The sequence below is a fragment of the Penicillium vulpinum genome, assembly GCF_028829585.1.
Source record: "Penicillium vulpinum strain IBT 29486 chromosome Unknown utg000001l_segment0_segment0, whole genome shotgun sequence".
Lineage (NCBI taxonomy): Eukaryota > Fungi > Ascomycota > Eurotiomycetes > Eurotiales > Aspergillaceae > Penicillium > Penicillium vulpinum.
In genome coordinates, this window is record NW_026643241.1 from 3,010,767 (window position 1) to 3,027,685 (window position 16,919).

Consider the following 16,919-nt stretch of genomic DNA (forward strand, 5'->3'; position numbering starts at 1 on the left):
TTAGAGGTGAGGCTGTGACCGATATTTATTCTATTGCTCGCTAATAACTATCTATGTTTATGTATCGTATTAGGGTCACTGTACGGAATAGCATAGCAATACTTGCCGACGAAGTGTGGGGTGTTTCTCTAAGAGAAAGAGGGGAAAAACAGGGAATTCAGTGCTTTCCTACGTATATATTATAATTCGAATATCTTTTGCTTGTCTTTCGAATGCTGAGGGAAACGATTGGCACTGTGGAAAGGATGTCTCAGTTGGCTGACACGTTAGGCTTCATGACGTTGATAGCTCTCGCCTGGTGTAATCTCCATGCTAGTAATATTATATAAATTATAGATGAAGTGGTGAATGTACGAAAATGAGATCTAGTGTTACATCGAAAAAAAAGCAAAGTAATATGGAACACCTTTTGTACGTTAAGGCTTCAGAAATATAAGCTATTATTACAAATTGCAAAACCAGATCATGACGTTTACTCTTCTTCTTCTTCTTCTTCTTCTTCTTCCTCCTCGTTCTCATCCTCGTCCATCCCCTCTGCCGCATTGACGCTGAACGTAGGAGCCTGATCCACACCAACATAGCTGTCGCTCATGAGGTAGAGCGTCAACCCATGGTCTCCAGGTGTGGGGACCACATATTCCAGACGCAGCTCGAGCTTGCGACCGATGGTGACCCGCTTGATAGCCAGCAGGCTCTTGGTCTTCTCATCACCAACAACCAACCACCAGTTCTCCATCTTCTGGCTGGGGTAGAATGGTGCGTGGACAGTAGCATCGGGCTCCTCATCTTCTTCGATGTCCCGCTCGATCTTGACCTTGAGATATGCGGGTTCGCCTGAAGTGATGCTATCGGGGTCCTCAACTTCAAAGTCAAGCTCAATGTTGGGATACTTCTCGTTGGTGAAAGCCGCAGCCTGTGCCAATTGCTTGTTATCGAAGCCGAGGCGCTTGACCAAAGTAGCGTAGTCCTTGTTCTCCGATGGATCCATGGCCTCCATGAATTCGAAGATATCATTGATCCTGTTCACAGGCAAATTAGCAAATGTGTGTGGAAATTTCTCTGACGATACATACTTGTATTCATTGGCCACCTTAATCACATCAGGAGAGAAGTGGGGAATCTGCTTCAGAGGGCTGTCACGATCCCACATGGCCTGAACCACCATCTGGGATAATTCCATTGCATTCATCGCGTTGAGATGACCCTCGGAGGAGAGTACATCCACACAAGCGCTCAGTAGGTTGAGGACCTTGCGAACAATGTCTTCCTGATCCTTAGCAAGATCAAGAGGGAGCTGCATGCGGGAGAAGTGGGCCTGAAGGAGGACGAAGGCCTTGAAATGAGGAGAGTCGTAGGAAACCTCTGACATCTTGACCGGTACACGATCATATACGCGGCGGAGAATATGATTCTCATGGCGACGCATCTGGATAGACTCGAACTCAGTCGCCGAGGTCACAATCTCCAGGATGCCCTTGAGCTTTGTCCGGGACGAGAGTGACAACAAGAATGTTTGCATTGTGATGAACGAGATGTTGTAGTAAGCAGCGATCATGGCAGCGTTCAAAGGCGAAACGCTATCATCTTCTTCATCAACGTCAATAATTTTTGCCTCTGACAACTCCTTCAATGTGTTCTCCACCAGCTCTGACAGGAACGTGCTAAGTCCCTCGTGGCTCACGTCGCTAAGACCGTAGAAACTGGGATTTGCAAGGAGGCGGCGATAGAAATAGGTATATGTCATCCAATCAACCGCATCCTGGGTGGAGGAGATGGTCTTTGTGCTGGCTTCAGTTACAAAGGCATCGTGGAGGTAGACTTGTAGGTGACTCTCAACAGGCAAGGCCTCATTCAAGAACTTCTTGTAGTAGTCGCGCTTAACTGCTGGCACCATAAGAACACCACGGCCAAGCTTGTCCTGACCGGGACGGGAGGCTTTGCCAAACATCTGCAAGATATCGCTGATGGGGTAGTCGATGTAGCGATGTTCCCGGCCATCAAAGAATTGAGTGTTCATAACAATGACCAAGTGAGCCGTGATATCCAGTTCCCAGCACACATCTCTTGAAGCCAACAATACCTGAATGGCACCAATGCTGAACAGGTGCAAGACAATGCGTTTGTCGGTAGCATTGAGAGCTTCGTGGTAGTAGCCAATACCATGGGAAAGCGATGTGGCAAGGGTCTGCTCGTGGACACGCTCAAGCAAAGGAGCAAGCTCACTTACATCGGCGTTTAGAAAACGATCTTCATCGTTATCGATGGCACATGCCGAGAGGAGATCCGCGGCCGTCGCACGGACCTGCTTGCGGCTTGGAACGAAGACCAGAGCAGGCTTATCGGGAGAGAGCTGCAAAATAGATTGGTAGGCTGGGCGAGCCATCGCGAGCATGGCAGAGGGGAAGTGAGGAATGGTGAAGGATTGAAGGTGAAGCTCCAGAGGCACAGGACGGGCATGCGGGCTAAAGTTGTAGATCGTGTGCTTGTTAGCACCAATCCACTCTCCGATGTCCCGAGCATTGGAAAGAGGCACACTAAGACCAACAATCCGCATTTCATTTTCAGTCTGGAGAGCGATGTAATGCATGCGGGACACGATCACTTCGTACACGTATCCAGCGTAGCCGCCGAGCAAGTGAAGCTCGTCTGGAATGAACAGTTGCACGGTCTGGATGTTCTTACGTCGCTGCCACTGGCGAGACAACACGTCCCACTGAGTAGGAGTGGCAAGTACAAGATCAGCCTGTTCGAGAAGCTTCAAATCGGCTGTGGTTTCGCCGGTAAGCTTGACAATGGTTTTGCCACCATCCAGACCACCCAGGCGCTTCTGCCAGTCAGTTAGCCGGTGGTCGACAAGCTCCTGGAAGGGCGCAATGTAGACTGCACGGCCGCTATCCTGTTTTGACCAGTGACGAAGCAAGGCCAACTCAGCGCAAACAGTCTTTCCACTTCCTGTGGGAGCACCGATGAAGATATTCTCATCGGTGTCGAAGACTGACTTGAAGACCTGAGACTGGATCTTGTTGAAATGCTGCCAATTGGGGTACAACGCTTGGTAGTCCTCACGCTTCAGTGCTTTGACGGGTGCGCGTTGCATGTCGAGTAAAGGTGTGTGTGGAGGGAAGCGCTCGGGGAGAACCAGTTTCTGGAAAGACACGGCAATCTTCGTCTCAGAATGCATCCATCGGTCGGACACAAGCGAGATAAAGTAGTTGGGGGGCATCGGCTCAGAGACAGGAACGGTAAATTCGACAAGATGCTCATTCATCTCAGACTTGGCAAATTCACCACGAAGCAAGAATCGATCGTGGAACAAGATCTCCTCTCCATCACAGTCCTCAACCAAAATCCAGAAATCTTGGGCATTGCCATGTATTTCGTCATCCCAGACAAAGTTAGGGGTAATGGTCAACTCTACACGCAGCATGGATCGCGTGATGGGCTGCACTTGAGCTTGAACATCGAGTCGAGGGAACTTGGACACCAAGTCGCACACAACACGTCCAGCTTTGGGCATGCTCAAAAGCTCACCCATGCGGGGAGGATCCAAATCGAAATAGCTGCCCCAAGGCACGTCAATGCGTTCTGCCTTCTGCAAAACATCTCTTGGGCAGTGAGGGAATTGACGAAGGGGAGACATAGTTGGCCACATGCGCTTCTCGGCCATTTTGCAAAGATCGAGCGCAGTCTTGGCCACTGAGGACCAGCCCTTCTTCAAGCAAATCTCGAAAATTGCGCGGATGATACGTCCAGCAGATTGGGTGACATAAACCATGTCTGCCATCAGCGCAAGCCCCTCAAGCTTGAGTCTGGAGATGTAAGCCTGCAAAAGAACATTGATCTTCGCATGCGGCTCATCAATGGTCTCCTTAACAGGGACGGGAACACGGCCTAGCAATTTTCCAAGCTCAAGCTTCTCGTCCTGGCGAACGGGGATATACTTGAACTCATCACTCAGGGCAAATATTCGGAACAGCTCAATGGTTGTAATGGAGGGTTGGAGATGTTGAGAGTAGGTGAGCATTGAGTTGTGACCAATGTAGTAGTGCGAAGAGATACGTCCAAGCTCAGTCGACTGCAGACGTCCAGTCTTCTTTTCATACTTAACGAGACCGGCCTTCTCAAGGACCGCAGCAGCAGAGTGAACAAGATCCACTCGCTTTTGCACCAGGGCATCGTCATTCTGATAATCGGCGCCAACACTGTACAGGCCAGGTGATCGGAGCATCCGAACGTAAAGGTAAGTGTAGCCGAGCCAATCCACACCTTCATCGCGGGTACGAACATTGCCAAGCACAATCTCAGCATTCAGATTGTCCGCTAATTTGCTCATAAGCTGTGACTCAATTGGAAGCTGTTGGTTCAAGAGCGAGAGATAGTATTGAATCTCAGCTTGCGATGTGATAATGATACCCTCACCGAAGGTATCATATTGGGGTCGACCAGCTCGTCCCAGCATTTGCAGAACGTCTTGCGGGCTCAACTCGACCCAGGCACCCTTTTCGGGGGAGTAGACCTGGGTTCCCTTGATGATAACGGTGTGGGCGGGAAGATTGACACCCCAGGCCAGTGTTGCTGTGCAAACGAGGACCTGGATGCTTCCATCGGCAAAGAGTGCTTGGACTGAATCACGATCGGCAAGACTCAGACCAGCATGGTGAATACCGAGACCGTACGGCATGAGATCCTTCAGGTTAGCATCGTCCACAGACTCTGCTTCTTCTGATAGAATGGCACGACTAGCAGCGTCACTGCGCAAAATCTGACCAATGGTTTCGTTCTCAAGGGCCTTGTCTCTGATGTACTTGGCGGTCTTGGCGGTCTCCTTTCGAGAGTGGACGAAGATAAGCATTTGATTTCGGTGTTGCCCGACCTGCTCCATAACCTTGGTATAACAAATGTCGTTCATCGTCTTTAACTGCTTGATGGCCTTCTTTTCGGTGACACCGATAAATTCCTGCTTGAGAGGGCATGGACGGTAGCTACCATCGAAATGGAAAATTCCCGTAACAGGATCTGCGCGCAGAAAGCTTCCCACGTCACGGTAATTAGGAAGTGTAGCACTGAGACCCACGATTCGCACGGGCTCTCCTGTCTGCTCGGTTTTGCGGATCGTTCGGCTGACGATGCTCTCAAGGACGGGGCCACGTTCATCGTGGAGAAGGTGAATCTCGTCGATGACAACAAGGCGAACAAGGTTGGTGTAGCTAGTCTCAGTTGCCTTTCTTGTGATAACGTCGTACTTCTCGGGGGTAGTCACGATGATCTGGGTATCGGCAATTTGCTGCTTGGTGAGCTGACGATCACCTGTAAGCTCGGATACTCTGATACCATAAGGTTCCAGGCGCTTGCCAAGGTTGCCAACTTGTTCTTGAACCAAAGCCTTCAAGGGAGAGATGTATATAATTTTGAAATCATCCAGCATAATCTCCCCCGTTTCAGGGTTGCGATTCTTCCCGATTTCTCGAAGGATCGTGAGCATAGCAACATTGGTCTTTCCAGAACCTGTGGGGGCACAGACAAGCAGGTTTCCATCATCATGGAACGCTGAAGGGTAGCACTTTGTCTGCACACGGTTAAGTTCCTTTGAGGTTCCAAATCCAGTGCGGGCCCATTCCGGTAGTTCGGTGGTCGGGATATTCTTCTCTCCAGCCTCCTTTTTGGCCTTGGGTGGTGGAACATGGATCTCTTCATATCCCTTGAACGCTCGCTTAGTTGAACCCTGGGGAAGCTTAACATTGGGATTGGTCATCAGGTGGTTGCCTTGATGAAAGACCAGGTTTTCCAAATTGATTGTTCTCTTGGGCTGAAGAATGCCACCTTCGGTACGTTCGGTGGATTTTTCGTCGGTAGCTGGACCAGAAGGAACATCAAGATCCATTAGGTCAAACTTCATCTTCTTATCTGGTGGTGCTCCAAGTTCCTCGCCAGCTTCTTTGCCACGGATTTCATCAAGGATGGCACGTTGACCAGCTTCAACCATCTCAATCTCCACGAGATTGCGGGCATCGGCATCCTCTGCGACTCTTCTCCAGCGGGTAACCCAGACGGCCTTGTCGCGGTTGGTGACTAGTTTAGCAACAAGATCAGGATGATCATAGTCGAAGAGTTCCATGAGGTCGTTCTCAACATCGCGTAGGGACTTTAAAGTTCCATTCTCGTCCTTTCCGCCGAGAATTTCAAGTGCCTCATCTGCTTTCTCGTGCTGGACGTGAGCATCTGTGTATATCGCACCGATTTGACGTTGTAGCCAGTAAGCATCGATTTGGCGAGCCGATACTTTCAATCCGGTCTTCTCTGCAGCTTTATCAGTTTGACCAAGACCTCCATCAATGACCATTTCATCTCCATCTCCGTCTTCGCCTTGGGCTGCTGCGGCTTCATCAATTGCAAGTCGGTCTTGTTCATCCTCTTCTTCTTCGTCGCTGAGCTCATCCTCATCTCGAACTTCGTCGATGGTGCCCATGCGCTCATCATCTTCGTCTTCGTCGAAGACGACAGCAACACCTTGGCGTTCATCTAGTTCGCCACCCTCTTCCTCGAGGCCACCTTCCATCTCTTCCTCTTCGTCCTGGGCATCGTAGTCTGTAATCTTTTTTCCCAGGTTCATGAGCTCGTTGAACTCCTTGGGATTCATAGAGGTTCCCAGAAGATCATCAATCTCCTTCTTTTTATCGAAATCCTTCATCTCTTCATCTTTCAGGAGTTCCAACACAGCATCGGCGGCACTTCGGACGACTTCATGGGGGACATCGCCCAGCTGGCTTCCGGTGATTGTGAGAATAAGGTCATAAGTGGCTCGCGTGGCGGGTGTGCGAGGACGGTATTTCAAGCCTTCGACGAAGGCATCGGCTGCTGAAAGGATGCCCTGGCCCCGTAGTTGTGCTGGTTGGCCGCGGTGGCGCTTTTTCTGTTCGCGTAAAAGCACATCTTCACCTTCACCAATTGCGCCCCGCTCGAGAGATGTCGGAGCTGTCTTCTTAGTTTTGGGCGCGTTATCACGCGCGACTCGTGCACCCATCTCCCGGATCCCAATGCGACCTGCTAGAGACTCCGGGTCTCCAGTGGGTTCGTCATGGGTGCGACTGATAAAACGACGGTCCGCCTGGAGAACCAGGTTGGACATCGCCGAGTACTTGTACTGCGAAATATTTTGATCTGCCATGTTGGGTGGTTGTATTGTTGAATCAAGAAAAAAACGATGCAAGAAAGAGTGAGTTGCGACAAGAATCTGCCTGCGGAGGGTCAAGATTCAGACCGCGCCGAGACACGAGATTTCGGCGATTGATCGATTTTAAATGGTCTCACAAACCTGGCTCATCCTCCTGCTGCAAGTAATATCACTTGTAAAGGAGAAATATCAGCCAAGGTTGTAGATAGATGAAGTCAAGGAGAGTGCAGCTCGGGAAGATTTCGGTGGCGAAGGCGGAAGGAGGGGAGCTTTGATGGTTCTGCCACTCCAAATCGTTTAGAGCGCGTCGCAACAATGCGCCCTGTTCTGTCTATTTCTCATTTGATGCCAGTTTGTATGAGACCAGTTACGACGTTGATACGTTCACCTTATCGCTGCCGCATACATCGGACTATATGTCATCATGCGCATCGAACCTCCATACATCCACGCGTGTCCACCGCCGCACCGAAAGTTTACATACGAAGCGCAAAAACCAAGGCGACAGCAAAGTTGAAAGACCTCCCTCAAGGAGTTTTGAAACTTGAGACATACGATGATCGGGTGGATGAGGCTCCTCGTTACCCGACTGTGGTGCAGGGGCACCGAAATAATATGCAGACGTTCAAGAATTGTGTCATCTTGACACGAGTCGGGAGCTTTTATGAGGTACGATAATAGGCGCTACTTAGCTATAGAACTCCCTACTAAGATCGTATTCTGTAGCTCTATTTTGAACAAGCAGAGGAGCTGGCGCCGTTGCTGAATCTCAAGCTCGCGACCAAAAAGACCAACGGCGGGCCGGTTCCAATGGCTGGCTTCCCCTTCTTCCAGCTTGATCGTTTTCTCAAAACCCTTGTCGGAGACCTCAACAAGTATGTTGCTATCAGTGAAGAGTTCGCCATCAATGCGGAAGACGAGGCACGCACAGGGGGCCTCCTATTTGACCGGAGGGTTGCTAGGATCATCACACCCGGCACGCTGATTGACGAGAAGTTTATTGATCCTTCCGAACATAATTTCCTATTGGCCATATACCTGGATGTCCCGTCTTTGCAATCGCAATTAAAGCAACATGCTGACAACGATCTCCAATCATCGCACCAGCATATATTGTCCTCTGTGCCCCAGCAAGTGGGATTGTCATGGCTTGACCTCTCAACTGGTGATTTCTTCACTCAGCTCACAACGACCCAAATGCTTCCGTCTGCGATTGCACGGATTGGGCCTCGTGAGATCCTGGTAGATCAGAATGTGCAAGATCTTATTGGGCATGAATTGCAAATGCTCGTTGGACACGATCATCGTCTTATCACCTTCTTTCAATATCCTGGAACATTCAAACCGGTATCTGAATGGGGGACAATGTTAGAGTCTCCCGTTCCTGAAGATGTTCGCGCCTCCTTCTCACTGGAGGAAGTAGCAGCTGGGTACAGCCTGCTCGAGTACATTCGTGTGCAGTTGCAAGGATCAAATCTCAAGCTTCAACCTCCAATTCGAAGACATTTAAATGAATCAATGAGCATCGATCGTAACAGTCTGAGTGGTCTCGAGATTTTAGAAACAGCAAGAGACGGTTTTGGGAAAGGAAGTCTTCTGCACGCTGTGCGTAGGACCTCTACCAAAAGTGGTGCACGGCTTTTACGAGAACGACTGAGTATGCCTAGCTAAATTCCAACCTTTTTTTTGTGGCTTTTACTGATGCAATACACGCAGCCTCCCCATCCACATCCTTACAAGTCATCAATGAGCGTCTGGACCTTGTCTCGGTCTTCATAGAACATGTTCAGCTCCGTGATAGCGTCACCCAACTTTTGAAGCGCAGTCATGATTCTCAACGTCTAGTTCAAAAATTCGCTTTTGGGAAAGGTGACCCGGATGACTTGATTTATCTTTCTCGTGCCATTGAGGCTTCCAAAGGAGTCAGACAAGTTCTTCTCGATCACAATAGACTTTCGGTCTCATCCAGCACTTCAGACCTGAATCATAGTCTTGCTGTCATGATCTCTCGGCTTTTTCTCGATGGCCCCATTGCGCTGGCGAATCAAATTCTTGCGGCCATTGATGAAGAAGGCTTATTACAAAAGCAACGCATCGAGGATAGTACTGCAGCAGAGGCCACCAGTCTGGCACAAAAGGTTACTATGAATGAAGCCACACCCAGCGAGCTCGAAACACTGCCGAAAAAGGCCAGAGTCAAGAAGGGAGAGCGAACGGCTGTGGCTGATACGGACTCCGGTCTCCCCGACACCTGGATTATGAAGTGTAACGCAAGTAAGACTTTGAATGTACTCCATGCGGAACTGGAACGGTTGGGCGATGAAAAGACTTCATTGACCCAACATCTTCGTAATTCGGTTGATTCATCAGCCCTGAGCCTTAAGTGGACACCAGGGTTGGGCCACATCTGCCACGTCAAAGGGGCAAAGATATCCCAAAAATCCCTAGAAGACTTGGGGGTCATTCGAAATGTCTCATCAACCAAATCTACCCGGTCATTCTATCTACCAGCCTGGACAGAGCTAGGAGTAAAAATGGACCACGTGAAGATTCGGATCCGTCAAGAAGAGCAAACGATATTTGAAAGTCTGCGTCGCGAGGTCATCCTGAACCTTATCAAAATTCGCCGAAATGCAGCAGTCATGGATGAGTTGGACGTGGCGTGTTCATTCGCAACTCTTGCCCACGAACAGCAAATGGTACGGCCGATTCTCAACGACAGCACCTGCCATAAGATTGTCGGTGGAAGACATCCCACAGTCAAATTGGGCTTAGAGGAACAAGGACGGTCGTTTGTGAGCAATGATTGCTTCCTAGGTGACTCCGAGCGGATCTGGCTCATTACTGGCCCCAATATGGCAGGTAAAAGTACCTTCTTGCGACAAAACGCTTTAATCACAATCCTCGCACAAGTTGGATCTTTTGTGCCCGCAGCTTATGCTGAGATTGGTATTGTCGATCAGATCTTCAGCCGAATTGGTGCAGCAGATGACCTCTTCCGTGACCAGTCGACGTTCATGGTGGAGATGTTGGAAACAGCTACTATTCTCAAACAAGCCACGCCCAAGTCATTTGTGATTATGGATGAAGTGGGCCGAGGCACAACCCCCGAAGATGGCACAGCTATTAGCTTTGCATGCCTGCATCATTTACACAATCATAACCAGTCTCGAGTGCTTTTCGCTACTCATTTCCATGCCCTTGCAGATATGACAGAGGACTTTGAAAAGTTGGCAAGATACTGCACCGATGTGAAAGACATGGCTACGGGCGCCTTTTCTTTCGTCCACCGACTGCGGAAAGGTGTCAATCGCCAGTCTCACGCGCTGAAGGTTGCCCAACTCGCTGGTTTGCCCGAAGAGACCCTCAAGCTGGCTAGGCGGGTCCGCCATGAAAAGAGGGATGAAATTCCATTTCCGGTTGCTGATGAACATCAACCTCGGCGTGCTTGAGGGCGAAATGTCGTGGTAAATATCCATGTACTTCAAGGTATGTAAGATATGTATGTATTCATGTACAAAAATTTCGGCTTCTTCTGTTAAAAATACCACCCAATCACAGCGCAAGGCTGGCAAATGCTTTCCTCGCTTCTAATTCTAATGCCCATCGTCGGAGTCTTCAACTTTAACCCAAACACTTGAAAGTCCTTTTTTTCCCATAGATATGCATCTACAAATCATAACTTAGCCGACCACAGTCCCGCCCCCTTCTCAGCCGGACTAAGTTGACCCTTCCGACCAAGATCAACTACAATACCCTCTCCAAACGCAGCCTCCTGACAATCTTCATCACCAATCCCATTAACAAACTGCACAACGACAAAATCAACCCTCCTCCGACCCAAAACAACCATGGGAGCATGCCATGTCCCAACACCATAAGTTACCGCCTGGCCACCACGGGCAATAAACGCTTTAACATTATCTAAATCAGGTGGGTTACGAATAGTAACTGTCTCACCGGCCTCATTCATCGCTGTAGCCGTTCTCCCCTTCAAAGTGGGGGCAACAACAACCAAAAACAGCGGTTCTTCCTCGCCATCCCCGACCTTCCTATGGGCCGATAGGTCGACGGGAATGAAAGTCTGATTTGTAAACGGGTGGCGCTCCAGGATCCGCACATCAAAGACCTCCGTGTCAGACAGCTGGGGGCCGGTGCTGACAGCGCGCAATTTGCGCAATTTCCGCGGGAAACAGCAGAACATGGTCATGCGTGCCTCGGAGGGCTGGCCGCTTGGACAGGCATTTGTGTAGCGGTCGAGGAGCGGGGAGATAGGACTGTATTTGAGAGCAGAATTTTGGTTCGCCAGGACCGGGGTAGGGTTACGTGGCGGTAGGGATGATGGTTGAGGGGCAATATTTAGTTGTCGCGGTAATGGGGAGACCACTGCGGTGCCGAATCGTGCGAAGTTCTCCGGTGTAAGAGGCTCCGGGGTGAGTGTGACTGTTGGGTTGGCTGAGAGGGTCGGCGCCATTGCGAGCTTTTAGGTGTAGGTGTGTGGGTGGATGTGTGTGTTGGTCAGTCGCTTGGAATCCGCCACCTTCTAGCGTGCAGGTCTATAGCTCTATGGGAGGGAGAGAAAAGAAATGAAGAGAAATTGGATTGGATGTGGTTTAAGCTAATGCGGATATATTCCGAAGTCGGCCCCTCCGGTGATCAGATAAGCGGCCGGGACCGGGGAAGTATAGAAGTTGTTCAGCATATTCATTTTCATATAGAACATCACTAGGGGGATAACGTAAAGGACTGCTTGGATTACTCTTCCGGTTCTTTTGGTGTTCATATCAACCAAATTGCAAGTTCTTCGGGGTGTGTTTCCTCTTGGCTCTACGCCTAAGTATGAGAATACGTCAGTCTCTTACGACGATAAAATTAAAATTGGTCCCTGCACAAAAACTGGAACTTGTTTCAAAATTGGAATGCTCTTGCACTAATTTCCGTGCTGAAACATATCTTTAGGTGCAAAAACTTGGCCGTCAATACTGATATAGACATAACCTCAGAGTATGTACATCTGTAGATGGTTGGGTGTAACTAAGTGCGGGGAATCAGTTTGTTTCACCGTTTATATCTATACATTTAGCCATATGATTGACTTTGATTCGCTCTTTATTCTAGTAAAGTCGGTCTAGGAAGCATAAATCCATTGTGTTGGATGTACAATCATGTACTCTGTAGTACTTGGTCGGTTAGCACGGGTAGATCTCAATCTGAGTCAATAGTCAATTTAAAAAAAAGTTCTTGGAAGACAACAAAGTCTTGGGGATTATATGGTTCGCACACTAGCTGCAAGGCAACCAGTGCTTGTCGCAATGAGTTCCATAACTTGGCCTTGTTTACTCCTTGAATGAGGCTCTGGAGACTGTGAAATAACATACTGGGCCGATATTACCTGCACATAGTTACTTGACGCTGGCCAATGAGTCACATACTCCCTCCATCCTCAACGACACACGCGAAATGATGGCGATAGTAGCTATTGATCTATTGGGTCCATTTCTCCGGACCCGATACCTAATCCAGTGATGGCAATACAGATTTGGATGAAGTTCACACACCGGTGTTTGAGAACTGCAACTCGGTGGCATTGAATTCTTGATGGTTTCTTGGTGCTATATGGAAGGCCCAGATATAAAGTAATTATAATTTCCTCTTGCCTTAAAGTACAGCACCTTCTGTCCTCCCCTTGGTATTTGAAACAGCCTGTTCGTGTTTAATCGTGCTTGAAATACTGTGGGCCAACTCGTGCCATTGGAAAGTAATATTGCTCTGCTCAAACCATATCATTAAATGCTACAATGAATTCTTCAAACCAATCTTTGCCCCAACAAGCTCCCACCACGGGTACCTCAACTACTGCCGTTGCAAGTTCATCCACTCCTACATCAAGCTCTAACTATACAGAGCCGAGATTAAGGTAAGCCAAATAGTTGCTGTCTCTTTTATTCCACCTTGAAAGTAATTAGCTGACACGAGCTCGATGACCTAAATAGCGACAAGGAAACATTCGAACGAAACATCGACTACGTGGGCAGTTGGATCGAACCATCCGACCTCAATCACCCAGAGGGATTTTTACTGACTAGTTAGAGACTGGGTGGACAGCCGAGTCTACCGAGAGGTAGCTATACGGCCACATCAACAATGCGGCTATTTGTTGGGTCTGAGAATTATACGTGCAGGAGATTGTGAGCTGGTTCGTGTCTGAAGGATGCATTAGTTTGCCGATGAACACACCCATGCATCCGGAGCCCGAGCACTTCCGAGATTGACGGAATTATTTTTCTGCCTATGACGCCTATTTGGAGGAATGATACACTAATGTATCTATACTTAATGTTGGAGATCCTAGCGGGGGGGTCTAGGGGGGAACTTGGACCGATGATACGAACATATGACTTGATTTGCTGGGGGGTTTTTTTCTACTTTCCTGCTTTCTTTTTCTCTTTGATTTTCTTTTCTTTTCTTTTGTCTTTGTTTTGGACGAAAAAAAAAGACATCACAATGTGATAACAAAAGAACTGAGGGGGAGAATGACCAGGGTATGCAGCAATCATTTATCCTGCATTATATGCCAGAAAATGGCAGATTTCGAGATTTCCCGGAGATCTGAGACCATGAGTGTGGAGGCCAATACCAAAGGAATTTGATGTTTTAGCCGATGGACATGCTATGTGTACTTACGCTGATGCGGCGCTTTTTCCCCTCCTTTCTTATCTCGGATATTTATCCTGTTGATTAAATTACGTGGTGCGGGTCATCGATTAGTTTGATTCTGAATTGAATCGTTTAAACGTGCATGTAGGTGTAACATCAAGTCGCATCCTTGATGCAGCCGTGCCCAAACCAGGAAGACGTCTATGCGTAACGGAGTAGGATACAAGGATGACATGGCCAAGAGCTACTAATCAGCTTACCACTGCCGAAGTCACACTTATAGGGCTGAGAAGAAGTCTCTGCACGTATGAAGCTTTTGCCCCCGGGTCGCTTTACCATCTGCGGCCTCAAATCCTTCTGCGAGATCACTGGTAATCCATAAACTAAGGAATTTCGATACATACGTCATACAGGCCTCACAATCCCTCTGTCTAATGAATATCTGATAATTTGGAATTTGATGATCCTCAAATTGTGTAAGAATATGGAATGGAAAAGTTGTTGATAATCCCTGGTCAGGCAGTCACTATTACACAATAAGGTGGTTTGTTCTTGAGGAAGAAGATGTATTCCCATGTACAGAGTAGATAAATCAGAAGAAAAAAAGAAGGAGGGGAGAGGGGGGCTATGCAATTGGATACTTGACTCTGATAGCTGGTGATAGTGGTCAAAGTTTGGCTTCCATTCATTGACCATACTGCCAATGGAAACAGGAGTGTGACTCCCAAAAAGGAGAGTGACCATGTAAATTATATTATCCAGGGCTCCTCGGATAACTTATGTAAGATAAAGCATAGTTAGTTAACTAGGTAGTTAACTACATGCGTCGCATTCAGGCCCCTAACAATACGGGTTGTTGGGGAGATGGGCCGGCCCTCAGCCCTAAAATCCACGCTTCAATTATCAACTGTAATCTTTGCATATAATTGGTGCCTAATATAGTCATCTAGAGTCCCTTTGTTGGTTATTTTTTCCGTGATTCTCAAAATCAATCGAGTGTTACCGTTGATCATTTTCGGGGTCGTAAGATTGTCTATGTCGAAGGGCCCTGTCCATTCGTGCATTGCAATTATTGCTGCCAGCTCAAGGATATCGTGGGACTCGAAGCCCCATGCGATTAATATCCACTGTTTGGTCTCTTCTAAATATAAGTATGAGAATAGGTGCTTGATTGTTTGTATCCACATCTTAGCTTCCATCTTGACCACCTCGTAGTATTCAATACAGTCTGTGACCACGGCGACCTCACTAACCTATCATATAGATATTAGTCAGAGAAGGTCTCTAGGGTGTATAGTTAAGTCAATTACACCCCATTTATCATCTGTCCTTTCTGAAAGAAACCTTAGAATGCCAGAGATTGAAATATAAGAAACCATAAACCACAGCACTTGCAGGGATCATCTTCAATTGATTAGTATCAAAATAGGTATTGCAATCCCATATACCACGCTCTAACAGGTGTAAAATTAAAATGAACATTATATGTTGTTCAAAATTTTGAGGCCTTGCTAGGGCATATATAAGGTGCAGCAAACAAGAGCGGATCCATATGATAATTTTGATTCACACATCTTTCTTCTCTGTATATATATAATATATGGAATTGTGGGTTATTGTCACATCGGATTCCTCTCGGATAAAGATAGTGCCATATGTAGAAGTTGAGGTTATATCGAAGCAAACGGCTGGTCATATATAGACTTGGACAAAGGAGCTACCTTTTCGTGTGGAGCCAAAGCTTCTATAAATTTCTGTGCATGATGCTCATCCTTTATCCGTTGAGACCTTCACATAGTGTTACTTTCTCGCTCTTCTCACAACTGAAATCTTGCTGAGATCCTACCTCCACTTCACTTGATATGTATCATTAAAATATTAGGCTGTAGTGGTGTATAGCATATTACACTGGCACGTTAGCATATCAATTTTGATTGAGCACTCAACTAGGCTGTGTTTCAACCAGAGCGGAGGGTATCTAAATCCTAGGACTCTACTATATAAAGAGTAAGCTCAGATGGAGAGGGCTTTCGGTTCCTTTGTATCAACTAGAAGAACGAGGTATAGTGATGATTTATCGGATTTTTCTACTCGAAGATCTAGCTGGCTAATCGGCTTAAAAATAGGCTAGATTCATTATAACTCGGACTCCTAATGGTGATTCTACGTAGATCGCTGATTCACTTCCATTTATCATATATAAGTCTGTGGCTGCATCCCCGTACTCTACCAAGGATATCCCGTTAGAAGATGACCTGATGGCGATCTACTGAAAACAGAATGTTACACTTCCTGTATAAATCTCATTGCTCCCTTGCTAGCTTGGGGCAAGCATATTATAAATCCCCCGCGGCCTAAGGACAGAGAAGCCCGGTACTCAAGGATTGAGCTTCTACGCTTGTTATTCACAAAAACTTCTTCTGCGTGAGCCGCTGTTCCGGTTCACACATTTCAGGTCCTCGCACAACACCGCCCTTCATATGCACTGAATGTTTGGAAATGATCCAGCAAAAGTTGAGTCTACCTGATTCCTGTGCTTCGATTCGCAGGATTTGGGAGGCCTCAAGCTTATCGATTCCCTCCAACATTCACAGCATACTTACAACTTCATTAAAGCACCTCGCACTTAAAATATCACTAATCATATTCTTCCAGACTCTAACCTCCAAGCCAGGTAGAATTGTATCGAAAATTTTGAACTTCTGATCGAAAAACACATTTTAACGCTATCAGAAGGCCTATTTCGATGCTCTGCCACTTGCGGTGTAGCTCTCTTAGGCGTCTTGCTCCGTAAAATGATGAAAATGAAGACATCTTGCTCGCTCGACACAGCCCGCTCTGCTCCATCGGTCACTATCGATATCCAGGGGCTTAGTCCTGCCTCTATCTACTCGATGATTCAGGGGTAGGACTCGAATATTTCTTGCCGTCGTCGTTCTAGTTAATGTCCCAAAGAAACACATCCTTTGGGATGATGCAAAAAGGCGAGCGACGCGAATTCATTGCTCGCTGAAGGGGCTTACGCTTACCTTCTAAATCATTTATTTTGGTATGTGCCTAGGGACCGCCAGCAAAACCTTCGCTTGTGCCA

At 47.6% G+C, this 16,919-nt stretch overlaps 4 protein-coding genes across 4 annotated transcripts; 2 read left to right on the top strand and 2 right to left on the bottom strand.

Annotated features, from left to right (window-relative positions):
• Positions 1–472: 472 nt before the first annotated feature.
• On the bottom strand, positions 473–7,165 carry N7479_001095 (ATP-dependent RNA helicase BRR2; the record flags this gene model as incomplete). Its single annotated transcript, XM_057248792.1, has 2 exons — positions 473–1,019; positions 1,074–7,165. The coding sequence occupies 2 exons, from the start codon at positions 7,163–7,165 to the stop codon at positions 473–475; spliced, it is 6,639 nt and encodes a 2,212-aa protein (XP_057113224.1).
• A 321-nt stretch (positions 7,166–7,486) lies between these two features.
• On the top strand, positions 7,487–10,623 carry N7479_001096 (mismatch repair ATPase MSH1; the record flags this gene model as incomplete). The annotated part of the gene is made up of 3 exons (XM_057248793.1): positions 7,487–7,840; positions 7,898–8,828; positions 8,888–10,623. 3 exons carry the CDS (start codon positions 7,487–7,489, stop codon positions 10,621–10,623), a joined length of 3,021 nt encoding a protein of 1,006 aa, XP_057113225.1.
• Positions 10,624–10,847: 224 nt separating this feature from the next.
• Positions 10,848–11,645, bottom strand: N7479_001097 (ureidoglycolate hydrolase; the record flags this gene model as incomplete). Its single annotated transcript, XM_057248794.1, has 1 exon — positions 10,848–11,645. The coding sequence occupies one exon, from the start codon at positions 11,643–11,645 to the stop codon at positions 10,848–10,850; it is 798 nt and encodes a 265-aa protein (XP_057113226.1).
• Positions 11,646–12,969: 1,324 nt separating this feature from the next.
• On the top strand, positions 12,970–13,261 carry N7479_001098 (uncharacterized protein; the record flags this gene model as incomplete). Its single annotated transcript, XM_057248795.1, has 2 exons — positions 12,970–13,088; positions 13,165–13,261. 2 exons carry the CDS (start codon positions 12,970–12,972, stop codon positions 13,259–13,261), a joined length of 216 nt encoding a protein of 71 aa, XP_057113227.1.
• Between the last annotated feature and the right edge of the window lie 3,658 nt (positions 13,262–16,919).